This window comes from Hippocampus guttulatus, chromosome 8, assembly GCF_054856545.1.
Source record: "Hippocampus guttulatus isolate MCC_2025c chromosome 8, RoL_Hgut_1.0, whole genome shotgun sequence".
Classification (NCBI taxonomy): Eukaryota; Metazoa; Chordata; class Actinopteri; order Syngnathiformes; family Syngnathidae; genus Hippocampus; species Hippocampus guttulatus.
Window position 1 is genome coordinate 13198647 of NC_141268.1, and position 14686 is coordinate 13213332.

At 40.5% G+C, this 14686-nt stretch overlaps 2 protein-coding genes across 4 annotated transcripts; both read left to right on the forward strand.

Annotated features, from left to right (window-relative positions):
- The first annotated feature begins 990 nt into the window (after positions 1 to 990).
- On the forward strand, positions 991 to 8633 carry LOC147201234 (peroxisomal succinyl-coenzyme A thioesterase-like). Of its 3 annotated transcripts, XM_086118510.1 has the most exons (13): positions 991 to 1129; positions 1744 to 1861; positions 2116 to 2239; positions 3516 to 3722; positions 4029 to 4128; positions 4715 to 4905; positions 4980 to 5152; positions 5767 to 5883; positions 6142 to 6227; positions 6393 to 6486; positions 6558 to 6638; positions 6722 to 6857; positions 7313 to 8633. In XM_086118510.1, exons 3-13 carry the CDS (start codon positions 2131 to 2133, stop codon positions 7411 to 7413), a joined length of 1395 nt encoding a protein of 464 aa, XP_085974636.1. In that variant the 5' UTR covers positions 991 to 1129; positions 1744 to 1861; positions 2116 to 2130; the 3' UTR covers positions 7414 to 8633. The 3 variants fall into 3 exon arrangements, with proteins under 3 accessions (XP_085974636.1, XP_085974637.1, XP_085974639.1); XM_086118511.1 differs by lacking the exon at positions 1744 to 1861; XM_086118513.1 differs by lacking the exons at positions 1744 to 1861; positions 2116 to 2239.
- A 986-nt stretch (positions 8634 to 9619) lies between these two features.
- LOC147201235 (bile acid-CoA:amino acid N-acyltransferase-like) lies at positions 9620 to 14350 on the forward strand. The gene is made up of 11 exons (XM_086117769.1): positions 9620 to 9771; positions 10765 to 10971; positions 11194 to 11293; positions 11764 to 11954; positions 12029 to 12201; positions 13007 to 13123; positions 13234 to 13319; positions 13450 to 13543; positions 13622 to 13702; positions 13779 to 13914; positions 14066 to 14350. The coding sequence occupies exons 1-11, from the start codon at positions 9624 to 9626 to the stop codon at positions 14164 to 14166; spliced, it is 1434 nt and encodes a 477-aa protein (XP_085973895.1). The 5' UTR covers positions 9620 to 9623; the 3' UTR covers positions 14167 to 14350.
- Positions 14351 to 14686: the final 336 nt, after the last annotated feature.

Consider the following 14686-nt stretch of genomic DNA (forward strand, 5'->3'; position numbering starts at 1 on the left):
ATTATCGCTAGAGGGCAAAATAAATAATATATATATATTTTAATTGACTATTTGTGGTTTCGTGATCTGTTTATTTGCAGAATGCTTAAAAGTACTGTACTCTGTAGCCATGAAAGACGTCTAGACGAGGGGTGAACATTGACAGGTTTACACTAATTACTAGCTCACTACAGAGAGAATCTGTTTTGCACAATTTACATCTATAAGTGTTTGTTTGTTTCTTTGTTTGTTTTTTAATACAGTACACAGTCAGATTTCTACATGGAGACGTTGCAGGAGTAAAAAGAATAATAATACAATACTTTCTGATGGACCGTCCTCTCCAGAATCCTTTTACCAGTGAGACTGAGGAGCGTAGTTAGAACACACCCTTCAGTCCCCCTTCCTAAAAAGGGGTTCTACCACAGCGGTCTGCCACTCCAGTGGTACTGTGCCCAGTGTCCACATGATGGTTTAGAGCTGTATCAACCAGGACAGTTCCACACCGTCCAGGATCTATAGGAACTCTGGGAGGATCCATCCACCCCCAGTACCACCGGGTAACTTTTTAACCATTTTGCTAACCTTAACGTCCAAGATTTAAGAGCCAGCCGCAGAGACACCAGACTCTCCTTCTCCATGGGAAGGCGTGTCAATGGAATTGAAGAGAATTTAAAAGTTTCTTCCCACCGACTCACAATATCCCCAAATAACCCTTCAGTCATTTCCAGGATATTATTGTTTACACACTGGGGGAAGAACACAAATTTCATTATCGCCAATACATTATTGTATTTCAACATATTCTCCATGTTATGCAATAGTTACATTTAAATGTTAATGGTAATTTTCTAAATTTGGCCATTCTGTCATTTGTCGTATGGGATTTGTCTTTTGAATTTATTTTGCTAACGGAGTTGTCCGCTCAAATTTTTAGAAAGGGTGTGTGTGAGATTTACACTAAGCTGAACACTGAACACATACCGGTTTCCCCACTATAAATTACTCTGACATGTTAAAGCAGGTTTTGCATATTTCTCTTACTGGCAAGTGTGATCTCGGACGCAAAATAGTCAGGATTTAAGATGAATTTTGCTGATAAACCTGGCAAAACATCTGGACCAAATCAACTCTGTTGAATACTATCAAGGTAAGCCTTTGTGTATTATCCAATACACTTTTGGTGTTGGTTTTGATTTTTTGCACGCAAACGAAATCCAGCATGCAGTATCATGGTATTTGCAATAGTGCAACCGAACAGTATTGCCAATAAACATACAACAGACCTCTGCATACTCATGGTTCGATGTACGTGGAGTCACCTATTTGCACCTTTTCCCGCCCCACTATTTAACTTTTTTTTAATTTAGAAATTATTCATTTATTTAATATTAACGTCAACCCCCCTTTGTCATGGAAAACCCTTATTGGTTGTTATCCTCGCTTATGCAAGAATAAGATACTGTATATACCAGTACATATATATATATATATATATATATATATATATATATATATATATACACACACACACACACACACACACACACATGGGTTCATTTATTAGCACTTCTACTCAATGAATAGTAGGCAATAGGTAATAGGTATACATGTACTTAAATCTCGTCTGCACTTTACTGCATTCCTTGAAAAGTGGTTATAAAACCAGATATCTTCAATTGTGTGGTTTGTATAAAATATGTATTTTATAAATAAATGCAGAAAAGAGCCTAGTAAATTTCCATTAATTTCTTGTCATTTTAGGCCTCTGTACGGTATCAGGATATATATACATTGGTATTTTCATCAGCATAAGGAGATTTACCATTCATGGGGTTCAGGTGTGAATTCTACTGAAGGAGGCATGATAACATAAGAACAGGTAATGGACAACGTGTCAAATCGGTAATATTTTGAAATTGGAAAACATCACTAGCTTACTTCCTGATTAAACATTATCTTTTTTTTTTCTTTGACTGCACAGAGAGTTAAGGGTCAAGGTTCATTTCAAGCCATGGAGCATATTAACCCTCCAGTCATTTCCAACATATTATTGTTAACGCAGTGAACGTGTGGAAAGCAGTTCAAAGATATCACAGGATCGTTTCTTGTTTCTCCACTGATGTCCATTTCCAGGACAGACTAAGCATAATGATTGGAACTCAAATGCGAGCGGGAGCATACCGGCATCTCATAGGAAAGCAGCTGACTCCGCGTGTTTGCCTACACAGGAAACCTTGCTGGTTGCATAGTGCTGTAGGTAAGAAAAATAGCAATAGCGTACTGTAAAAATGTTGGTGTTGTGTGTCATACATATCATCTTGGCACAGACATGTAATATTCAGGATTGCTAGAGATAAATTCCAAGCCGGGGGTTTTAGATACCTGTATATTTTGAGTTAAGGTTCTTCTTGATTTCTGTTTGGACTGCTAGTAACTGCAGATGACACGTGCCGCTGAGTGGACTGTTTCGCATTGTTATATGGACCCTGTTGTGAACCCTGACTGGGATACACAAATGGCCAATGCCAACGTTTCTGCGAAATGTCTTTTTGTTCAATCTCAAGTGAAATCAACTCTTACTCTGGAAACCTGGATAGAACCTTTTCTGATGCTCATAATCGTCTTTCACATTTCCTTATATTGACACCATATGTATGAAAACAGGTTCTTGGACTTGAATTGAATTGTATCTTATTTACTATTTTCATATGGTAACTGCAATGAGATGGCGACCACTCCAGGGTCTACACTGCCTCTCACCCAATGTCAGCAGGGAGAGGCTTGACTCACGCTTACAGCAATTTACCCAGTAAAATCTGACCCCTGGCCCTTTTAGATCACTTTTTAGATCAGAATTTTTTTTCACAGTAAAAAAATTAAAGTCTTTCCGACAGTGGATTTGGAGCCATTGTAAAGTCTGGAGTAATATGCTGCAATCACTTTGTTCTGGTCAGAACCCCAAATGCAGCTTTTTGAATGAACTACTCTTTTCAGGGAGTAGAGTCAAAATACATTACAAAAATCAAGTCTTCTAGAGGTAAAAGCAAAGATAAGATTCTCCTGGTCTTGTTAGAGCATGCAACCCTTCATTGTAGGCATGTTTTTCAGCCGGTAAAAGGTTGCGTAAGTGATTGATTTGATCTGACTGCTGAAAGTCACATCTGAATCTATGGGCAGACAAAGTTGATGGAAATTTCGGTTCATCCAATTATTTTTTTCTCTGGGGGCGTTAGACAGTGACACAACATCTTAATTGAACTGTAGTCATTTGGTAAGACTGTTAAATATTCCTGCATGTCATCTGCATAGTCATGATAGTCAACATCAGAGTGCCGAAGATTTTGACCTAAGTGTAACATGAACAAAAGGGATCTGAGCATGGACCCCTGAGGGATCCCTTATGTCATGGCTATTTGATCAGATTGGCCACGGTCACAAAACTACAAATGGTCACAAAAACATTCCTTTCCGCCTAATAAGGCCTGGACCAGTTTGTACAGACTCTCTGAACATTACACACTTATCTCCACCAGCGATGCATTCGAGGACCAGTACCAGTCCAGCTCCTGTGCTGATAGTCACTCCAGTCCGCGGCCTTGTGGATGATCCAATCAGCATAAAGGCAGGTTTTATGCCACCAAACCATCCAGTGACATTGTGCGCACAAATGCGCAGTGAGAATGGTGACCTGTGGGAGGCTTTTGGCCACTATAACACCAGTGCAGATGGCACTGTCAACCGTGAGTAATATTCTCAACACATGCTGTTCATTGACAGTGTATCACATTTGTGTAAACTTTCTTTTTTAACCGAAACATGCTTAAACACATGATTGGCATTGCTTTGGATTCTTAAATTAATGTATACCGAATTACACAAACCACAACCTTGTGAATGCACTTGCTTTCAAAAATTGTTTATTATGGCTGATGCAAGTTTTTTTACTAAAATGTCAAATTCGATGTCAGACATGATTTCCCCGTGAGACATGTTGCTACTTGTGATCTTCTGTCGAGCTTCTACTGCCCTTCTTGTGCCTTCAACAGTTGCTCGGGATCATTCTGTGGGTGGCTCGTATTTGGGATGTGAGCCAATGGGTCTCTTCTGGGCCCTGCAGCCAGGTCCTGGTGAAAGGGATGGTTTAAGGCAGGTGCACAAAAATACATATCTCATTTGAAGTGGTCTCGCATTGTGTTCCTAGCTTCATGTAGCGCCACAATCTCATGTCATTATAATAAACATTTTCACAAAACTTTGTAGGGTGGCGCATAGGCCAAGAAATTGCTGTCTTGTTTAGGTCACGATCTGATTCCGGTAATTTAATTTCACCATTTGAGTGAATTTTGCATCAAGTGAACTGTGCACCTCCCATCTGTTCATCAGTTTCCATTAGCTATAAAGTAGCAGATGGACAACGAATACAAACACGTTCCTCCCAAGATTTCTTCTTCTTTTAATAATTTGGTCGAGGCTGAGGTCAACACACTGCAGTTCTCTGTGACAATCTCGTTTTTTTTGTATGTAGACATTTAACACTGCTAGAAGTGGAAATCAAAACCTTTGAACAGTGCTATATGAAGTGTCTATGTTCATTGTTTTCAGGTTTCTTTTTGTCATATTCATTTATCAGGTATTTTGACTTGTAGTCCACAGGACTATCAAAACCTCATGTCGTGCTGTTATTGTTGCCGTGGATGGGGAGAAAATGACACTATTGTTGTTTTTTCCAAAGGCTGCGGAAGAAGAATGTCAAGATTCCACTAATCGTGGACATTTCTTTACTGGAAGGTCATGTGACTCCCAGAGAGCGAGAGAACGCTGAGTTGGCTGTTGCAACCACTGAGCGCTGGTACATGGCACCAGGTGTTCAAAGAATAGACATTCGCCAAAATGGAGTTGTAGGAACGTTATTCTTACCGCCGGGTGAGCACAAATGTGATTACATATTTTACTCTTTCAAGTGTCTTTCCTCTAATCTTGTTGCATTGTCTTGGTAGGGCCGGGCAGGTTTCCAGCCGTGCTGGACTTATGGGGTATGGGTGGAGGACTTAGGGAGTACCGCTCATCCCTGGCTGCATCCAGGGGCTTTGCCAGCTTCACCATCGCCTACATGGAACACAAGGATCTGACAGTCCAACTTGATATTAACAGTACAGATGCATATATGAAGGCAAGATGCACCTATATGTTAGGTGACAGGAGCCGTTCAAAGTAGGCTATGAGAAAGGAAGGTTCCCTGTTGAGCAAGGGTAACAAATAGGTCACTTTATTATGACTGAAACCGTGCGCATATCGTTTTATTTAAGTATTTACTTCTTCATTTGGTTTTCATTTTGCCAACATATCGATGGATAACTTGTTTGAAATCACAAGTTAGCAAAAATAAATAAAATACTGACAAGCATCAACGTATTTAACAACATGTTTAAGGATGTTTGGTCACACAAAAAAAATGTTTCGATGTTCTTTTTGATCACTTAATTTTGACCTAAAAGTGGAGGTTCTTTTTTCTGTTTATAAAAATAATTTGGCACACTGGATGGAAATCACTTAAGAGGACAAAAAATTTATTTACTCCACCTTGGACACTTCATCAAGCACTGCACCATCTGGGCCAGTCCAGAAAAATCCTAAACTTGAATGTTGATCATACAACAGCCTTTTAAGTGTGTTGCATATGCCCGCCAGTAACATTTGAAAATGATGCCACAACATATTGGAACTTCATTCATGAAATGAACAATGTCATCTAACGTTTCATCCCCCCCCCCCCTTTTTGTTCAGAAAGCAATTGATATCCTTCGAGATCATCCTCAGATCTGTGGCGATCGAATTGGTATCATTGGTCTCTGCTACGGAGTCTACCTGACCCTCCGAACAGCCACACTCTCTGATGTAAATGTACGTCGCACAGTTGTGTACAGTATACCGTATTTGAAAGTGTGGAAATTGCTTCTTGAACTTGCAAAGTCAAACATGTACATGAATGCAAATCTATCATGATGTTCCTCGTGCGCCTTGTGGTACGGTACATCAGCCACCATTAGTTTTAGGCCCACTTTAAATAGTATCCATTCATCAAGATGCAACGTTGGAAATGAGAAACCGGTTGGTGACGATGTTGTTTGCCTTGTATTCATAATGTCACTTTTTTTCCAGCTCTCCTGTTTGGTTTGTGTAAATGGCTCAGCCGGAAGCAACATTGCGCTCACACAAACCTTTTGCAAGCCTCAAGCATCAGAAAGGTATTTTAAAAAAACAGTTTACAGTTTCGGGTGGGTGTAGAAACACACTGTAGCTGGTCGGGGTTAGAAATCTTGTGTAGAATATCACCTCTGTTTTCATTTTCTGGAATCGCGAAATAAAACTTTTCCAAATTATCTGTTGTTTTCTGTTAAATTTATTTTCAGTGACCATAGACTTTGGCCACGGGATGAGGCAGGTTATCTCAGTTTTAAGAAACTGGGTTCACCCAAAAACTTCTCTCCTGGGACCCAAGTGAAGGTGATGTGAAGACCATCTCGGTAAATTGGAAACCAGAGAAAAAATACTGGGAATGTGTCTGATCCTTGCAGATAGAGAACCTGGCCTGTCCATTGCTGTACATTTTGGGTGAAGATGACCAAAATTTTCCAAGTACTGAGAATGCAAACTTGGTACAAAAATATGAGTTAATCTCTTCTCAGTCGGTGTGGCTGCACATTTCAAGTTAATGCAGCTCCACTTTTGTGCTTTTCAGATTGAAGATATACTGAAAACCGCTGGTAAATCGCACCTGTATACCTGTTTGTCATATCCTGGCGCCGGCCACCTGATCGAACCACCTTACACACCACACTCAAGAATGTCTGTGTGGAGAATCAAACCAGAAAAAAGTGAGATCGCCGACAAACGATATGGTTAACCATAATTATATTTTTCAGCCTGTAAAAGGCTGTGTAAGTGAATGATTTGATCTGACTGCTGAAAGTCACATCTGAATCTATGGGCAGACAAAGTTGATGGAAATTTCGGTTCATCCAATTATTTTTTTTCTCTGGGGGCATTAGACAGTGACACAACAACTTAATTGAACTGTAGTCATTTGGTGAGACTGTTAAATATACCTGCATGTCATCTGAATAGTCATGATAGTCAACATTACAGTGCCGAAGATTTCGACCTAAGTGTAACATGAACAAAAGGGGTCCGAGCATGGACTCTTGAGGGACCTCTTATAATTCTAGAGCGTGTGAATTAATAACCAGACACTCAACTGCAATACCACGTGTCCTTCTGTGTACGGTCGAAATATCTAGTATTTCAAAATATCTATCTGTTTCTCTTGCAGTGCTCGCGTTGTGGGGGGGTCATACTGCAACCCACGCTGCTGCACAGGAAGATGCTTGGAAGGAAATCCTGAAATTTTTGGACAAGAATCTGAGGGCGTGAACTTGAGTGTTATGTAATAAATACAAAGTTGCCCTTGCCACAGATTCACCACAAAGGAAGGTGATGTTCAGTCGTGATGACAATGAATGAATCTCGAATGATGTACAGGGGGAAGTGGGGAAAAATTACCCAGTCAAGAAACAACTGCACTCTTTTATGTTGTGACTGTTAGTTTCCTAGTATTTACAAGTTAACTCCTCAGGCCTTTTCACTGGTAGTGTTATCACAGCTTTAGTTACAAATGTTGAATTGTGAATGATATAGATTTTGATGAAACCTTTTAACCTTGATTCTCATTTAATGAAATAGCTAACTAACCTAGCATCAGGTCTAGGATTTAATCAGACCCTGAAGACAAAGTTCGGAAACATCAGAGAGACAAGAAGAGGCAAACAGAGTTGTCTTTCTTGCAAGGAAAGCGCACTGAGACATGTCTCGGTTTACAATCTCGGATAGTCCAACAGGAACAACGTACAATTGCAAGGAGATTAGCGATTTCATCATCTCCAGTCCATAGTATCATCAAAATCAGTTTGAACCACACATGTGTTTTCTTTGTAGTGGATTCAATTAAATATAGGTTGAACATGATTTGCAAATCATTCAATTCTGTTTTTATTTAAGTTAAACACAACATCCCAACTTCATAGGAATTGGGTTTGCACACCACCTAATCCTATAACCACAATAACAAACACATCAATCAAAATGATCATTATTATTTTTGTAAGGGGGATATTTGCTACAGCTCTTATACTGGATCGTTATATTATGCAAGTGGTCATAATGTTACAGCTGGTCGGTGAATATCTCTTGGGAGATTTCAATTTAGACAGGTCCTTTCGCAATATATTCTCAGGTTATGAGCTCCACGTTCATCAACCCACACCTGGGTGTGGCAAGGTAAATATTTCTCACATTTGCCATGCTGACGAATGGCCAATTTGTCTATCAATTTAGCCCCCAGGCAACCTGCGTCAAAATCCCTGGCTACAAAAGTGTGGGAGTAACACTGGTCAATTGCACATTTTAATCTGAGATGGCTTGGCGTGTCCCTAAATGTATTTATGATAATGATTTGAAAACATGTTTTTACGTTTTTTTCCCCAGCACATAAGGTTTTTAAGATATTTTCATTTTTCGTTTTTAAAGTTGACCCATAAAAGCTTGTGCAAAAAGGATTTTAATATATCATTAATAAATAGAAATTGTGAAGATCACACGTGTTTTTTCAATTTCATGTGCCATCCGCAAACCCCCAAATGAACGCAGACCTGACATCAGATACAATGCGCATAAATTTATATCTTCATGGTACTAGTACAGCATACTACAGTACAGTATATAATAAAGCCGCATGTGGCAAATGTTTGTAACTAATGTACTGTATACATACATTATATTTGTCTATCACGGTGGCTATAAATGATAATTATCGAATGTCTATAATCGTAACAGGAATTTAATAAATAACTTTCAACCAATGCAGTGGTTCCCAAACTAAAAAGTACCACAAAGTACCACCATAACAACCAACCATCAACGGCAGAATGAATTCCGAAGTGTACAAAGCCACTTTGTCTGGTAATTTCCAGAAAAAAAAATCAAAACTAATAGATGGGAAGCTTCAACATGCAAAAAGACAATGATCCAAAACCACTGCCAACAAAACAACGGACTTCATCGGGGGGGAAAGTAGAAGGTCTTCGACTGGCAAAATCAATCACTGGACCTGAACCCAATAGAGCATGCATTTCACCTCCACATTGGGAGACTGAAGGAGGAAACCACAGAAATTCGGATGAACTGAAAGAGTCTGCTGTAAAGGCCTGGAAAAGCATTTCAAATGGAGAAATGGAGGCTTTTGATCTCTTCTGAATTGAACCACGGTATTGAAATAAATTTCCTTATGTGACAATATTCTAATTTATTAAGACGCACCTGGAGTGAACGATTTCTTGTTGAAAGAAGCTGGAAGGTCTGATTTGCACTTGTAAACATCGCACACCCCGGTTTCCCGATTCCTTGTGCTCACCTGGACGAGAGAGCCCGCCTTCCTGCCCTTAAGTCAAGAAGGTGGAATAAAGCAAAAATAAATAAATAAAATCCACCCATCACGAATGCAAATCTAAAAGTCACATCAAATTCTCCATCATTCTCTCATTTGGACTCAGTGAGCCTGTAGAAACCAGTTTGAGGACATCACTGTAATGCTTCTTGTTTCTTCACGGATGTACATTTCCTTCATGATGTTTGGATCTCAAATGCGAGCGGGAGCATACCGGCATCTCATAGTAAAGCAACTGACTCCACATGTTGACCTACACAGGAAAACGTGTTGGTTGCATAGTACTGTAGGTAAGAAAAATACCAAATGTGTACAGTAAAAATGTTTGTGTTGTGTGCCAAGCAAATAATTAATAACATTTATGTACAGCACTTTGTATGCAGCGATGGCTGTTTGAAAGTGCTCTATAAATACAGTTGACTTGACTTGACATTTAATATTAATTATTGGTAGCGAGACAGTACAAGTCTCAGGTTTCAGATGAGTTTAAGTTCAGGTTTTTCTTGATTTCTTAATTTGCACTGCTCCTGATCACATGCGGCTGAGTTGACAATTTAATATTTGGACGATGTTATACATTTTTATTGGGATATACAAATCGCTAATGCCATCATTTTTGCTGATAAGTGAAACCAACTCTGACTGCAGAAACGTGGCGAGATCCTCTCCGACACCACGTTCATGTAAACATGTTCTTGGACTTGAATTGATTTGTAATTCCCAATACAAAACAACTTTCTTCAAAAACATGGATCCAATTCTAATGGGTCTGTTGGGTGGGTTTGCTGTTGATGCCAAAAGAGCATCTGACTTTCATAAAGCAAAGAACTACGGTGGTTTTTGGTGTGTTTACTTTTTCCCAAGGATATTGGAGACAAACCAAAGCGGAAATTGATGATGACAAGAGAAATACAACAATAGCTTCTTTCCTAAATCACTACTTTCAAAGACATTTGCCAAGTACATCTTTGATTGTCGCTTACAAAATTTTACCCATTAAAAACACTTTTTGGATATCAGCCGTGAATTGCCAAAGGGCTTTTTAAGACTATTGTTAGGCACACACTCTCTGAACATGTCACACTTTTCTCCACCAGCAAAGATTTTGACACAAGGGTAACATGAACAGGCTGAAGAAAAGCGGTCTAAGCACGGACCCTTGAGATACCCCATCTATCATGGCCATTTGATCAAATTCCAAACTTCCAATGGTACTTTCCTCCAAATAAGGCCTGGACCAGTTTGTACAGACTCTCTGAACATTACACACTTATCTCCACCAGCGATGCATTCGAGGACCAGTACCAGTCCAGCTCCTGTGCTGACAGCCACTCCAGCTCGCGGCCTAGTGGATGAGCCAATCAGCATAAAGGCAGTTTTTATGCCACCAAACCATCCGGTGACATTGTGCGCAGAAATGCGCAGTGAGAATGGTGACCTGTGGGAGGCTTTTGGCCACTATAACACCAGTGCAGATGGCACCGTCAAACGTGAGTCATGTTCTCACACAGTATATCGCATTTGTGTAAAATGTCTTTTTTTGACTGAAACATGCTCACACACGTGATGTGCATAGCTTTAGATTCTTAAATAGATGCATAGTGAATTGTTCAGTATGAATGATGAAAATTCTTGGATGTAACGACAATTTTACTGTTGCTTGTGATCTTCTGTCGAGCTTCTACTGCCCTTCTTTCTTGTGCCTTCAACAGTTGCAAGGGATCATTCTGTGGGTGGCTCGTATTTGGGATGTGAGCCAATGGGTCTCTTCTGGGCCCTGCAGCCAGCTCCTGGAGGAAGAGATGGTTTAAGGCAGGTGCACAAAAATACATATCACATTTGTCATGGTCTTGTATTGTGTTCTTAGCTTCTTGTGCTGCCACATCCTCACAGTGACGACAGAGTTGTACTGCCACTAGCTGTCGACTGAAAGGACATCACAATGCCTCAAGGCTCAGACACCTCACTTGTTTTCCGGGTTTGGTCATTTGACATGCGCGCACATGATGTTTATATTTATTACTTATATATTCATTTAACATTGCTAGAAGTCTAATTCAAGTTGTGTCCTCAAACCTTTGCACATTGCTGTATGATTTTGCCTCCGCGTATGTTCATTGTGTTGAGTTTCTTTTAGTGATGAATCAATCTGTTTTTTTTTTTCATTTATCAAGTATTTTTGATCTGTGGTCCACAGGACTATCAAGACCTTGTGACAAACTGGTATTGCGACCAGGAATGGGTAGAAAATGACACAATTATTCTTTTTTTTTTTTTCGAAGATTGCGAAAGAAGAATGTCAAGACTCCATTCATCGTGGACTTTTCTTTACTGGAAGGTCATGTGACTCCCAGAGAGAGAGAGAATACTGAGTTGGCTGTTGCAACCACTGAGCGCTGGTACATGGCACCAGGTGTTCAAAGAGTAGACATTCGCCAAAACGGAGTTGTGGGAACGTTATTCTTACCGCCAGGTGAGCACAAATGCGATTACAAATTTTACTCTTTTAAGTGTCTTTCCTCTAATCTTGTTGCGCTGTCTTGGCAGGCCCGGGCAGGTTTCCAGCCGTGCTGGACTTATGGGGTATGGGTGGAGGACTAATGGAGTACCGCTCATCCCTGACTGCATCCAGGGGCTTTGCCAGCTTCACCATCGCCTACATGGAACACAAGGATCTGACAGTCCAACTAGATATTGACAGTTCAGATGCATATATGAAGGCAAGATGTACCTAAGTTAGGTGTCGGGAGGGGTTCAAAGTGTGAGAAAAAAGGCTTCCTTAAGAGCAGGGGTGTCAAACCTTCATCGCGGGTCATATCATAACTGGAACCACATTGCTGGTACAGGGACCAAACACTGCATATAGTGGGTGTGGTACCCCATAGTCACAGAAATGTGACATTGTGGCATTGGATGTCACGCAAAAATATTTTTTAGGGCCAATTCAGTGAAAAATGGGAATGGTACACTGTTTGGAAATTGGAGATTAAGATGATACGGTATGTATTTCTCTCTCTCTCTCTCTCTCTATATATATATATAAATATATATATCGACTTCACAGTGCAGAGGTACCGGGTTCAATTCCAGCTCCGGCCTCCCTGTGTGGAGTTTGCATGTTCTCCCCGGGTCTGCGTGGGTTTTCTCCGGGTACTCCGGTTTCCTCCCACGTTCCAAAAACATGCATGGCAGGCTGATTGAACACGCTAAATTGTCCCTAGGTGTGAGTGTGAGTGTGCATGGTTGTTCGTCTCTGTGTGCCCTGCGATTGGCTGGCAACCGGTTCAGGGTGTCCCCCGCCTACTGCCCGAAGACGGCTCCAGCGCCCCCCGCGACCCTAGTGAGGATTAAGCGGTTCGGAAAATGAATGAATGAATATATATATATGAAATGATCATTTTTTACCACAGCATGCTGCACTTGACCACCATTGACATTTCAAAATGACACCACAAGTTAACAGAATTTCACTTATTTTACTACCTTAACCACAGTGTATTTTGTTTACCTGTTTTTTTCCTCCAGAAAGCAATTGATATCCTTCGAGATCATCCTCAAATCTGTGGCGATCGAATTGGTGTCATTAGTCTCTGCTACGGAGTCTACCTGACCCTCCGAATGGCCACACTCGCTGATGTAAATGTACGTAAATTTAAATAGCACACATTCATCAAGATGCAATCTTAGCAATGAGAAATCAGCCATTGACGTTGTCGTTTGCCTAATATTAAAAACTTGACTCTCTTCTCCAGCCATCCTGTGTGGTTTGTATCAATGGCCCAGCAGGAAGCAACATGGAGATCGTCCAAACCTTTTGCAAGCCTCAATCATCAGAGAGGTATTTGGGACGTAGTTTACAGTTTAAGTCGTAGAAACCCACCGTTGTTGCTTAGGGTTGTTGATTCATGGACTCTCAAGATAACCTTTCCCAAATGATTTGACATATTCCTTAAAATCCCTATTTTCAGTGACCAGAAATGTTGGCCACGCAATACGGCAGGCTATATCTGTTTTAAGGACATGACTTTGCCCCAAAACTACTCCCCTGGGACCCAAGTGAAGGTGATGTGAAGACTATCTTGGTAATTTGGAAATCATATTTTAAAAAAATAAATCTTGAAATGTGTCCCATCCTTGCAGATAGAGAACCTGGCCTGTCCATTGCTGTACATTTTGGGTGAAGACGACCAAAATTTAAGCAGCACTGAGAATTCAAACCTGGTACATATTAGCCTACTTCTTCACAGTACGTAGATTTTTGTGCACATGAGTGCATCTCCGTTTTTGTGCTTTTCAGATTGAAGATGTCCTGAAAACAGCTGGTAAATCCCACCTGTTTACCCGTTTGTCATATCCTGGCGCCGGCCACCTGATTGAACCTCCGTATGCACCACACACAAGAATGTCTTTTTGGAGCGTCAAACCAGAAAAACGTGAGATCTCCAAATTGCTATTTGGTTTCGCACAATTATTTTCAAGCGGTGCATTAACAATCAGACGCTCGATTGCAATGCCACAGGTGTCTTTCCATGTAAGTCTAAGATCAAAATAACTGACTGCTGCTCTGTTGTGTTTCCCCTGCAGTCCCTACTCTGTGGGGAGGCAACATCGTTAGCCATGCTGCTGCACAGGAAGAATCTTGGAGGGAAATCCTGAAATTTTTAGACAAAAATCTGAGGGCATGAACTCGATCTCCATCTGATGTTGTCTAAATTATACGCAGAATTGGGCTTGCTACAAAAAGTTCACAGATTCACCACAAGGAGGTAATAGATCATGATGACGATCTGTAACGAGTGGGAAGTAGTGGCGATGCACATCTCAGCTGACAATTCTAACCACAATAATAAACATATTCATCAAAATGAATGCTTTTTTCAGACAGAATATTTGCTACATTCCTTACATTGGATCAGTATATTGTAAAAGTGGTCAGAATGTTGCAACTGGTTGGTGTATGCATTACCATGAAATGGGGGGAATAGTCCATGACATGCGGAAGTAACCATGGCAACAAGGGCAATCAACTCTTTGTCGTCTACCTTCAGGTCATCGTTCTGGTCAAGGTATCCTCTTGTATGCCAGAGAATATCAGATTGCTTCTCATCTTTCTGCACTGTATGTCCAATAAGGTCCTTTCATTTGCTTATTGTCCAAGGTTATAGAAGCATCTGATTTTTTTGCACTTCTTCCACCACACCCTTC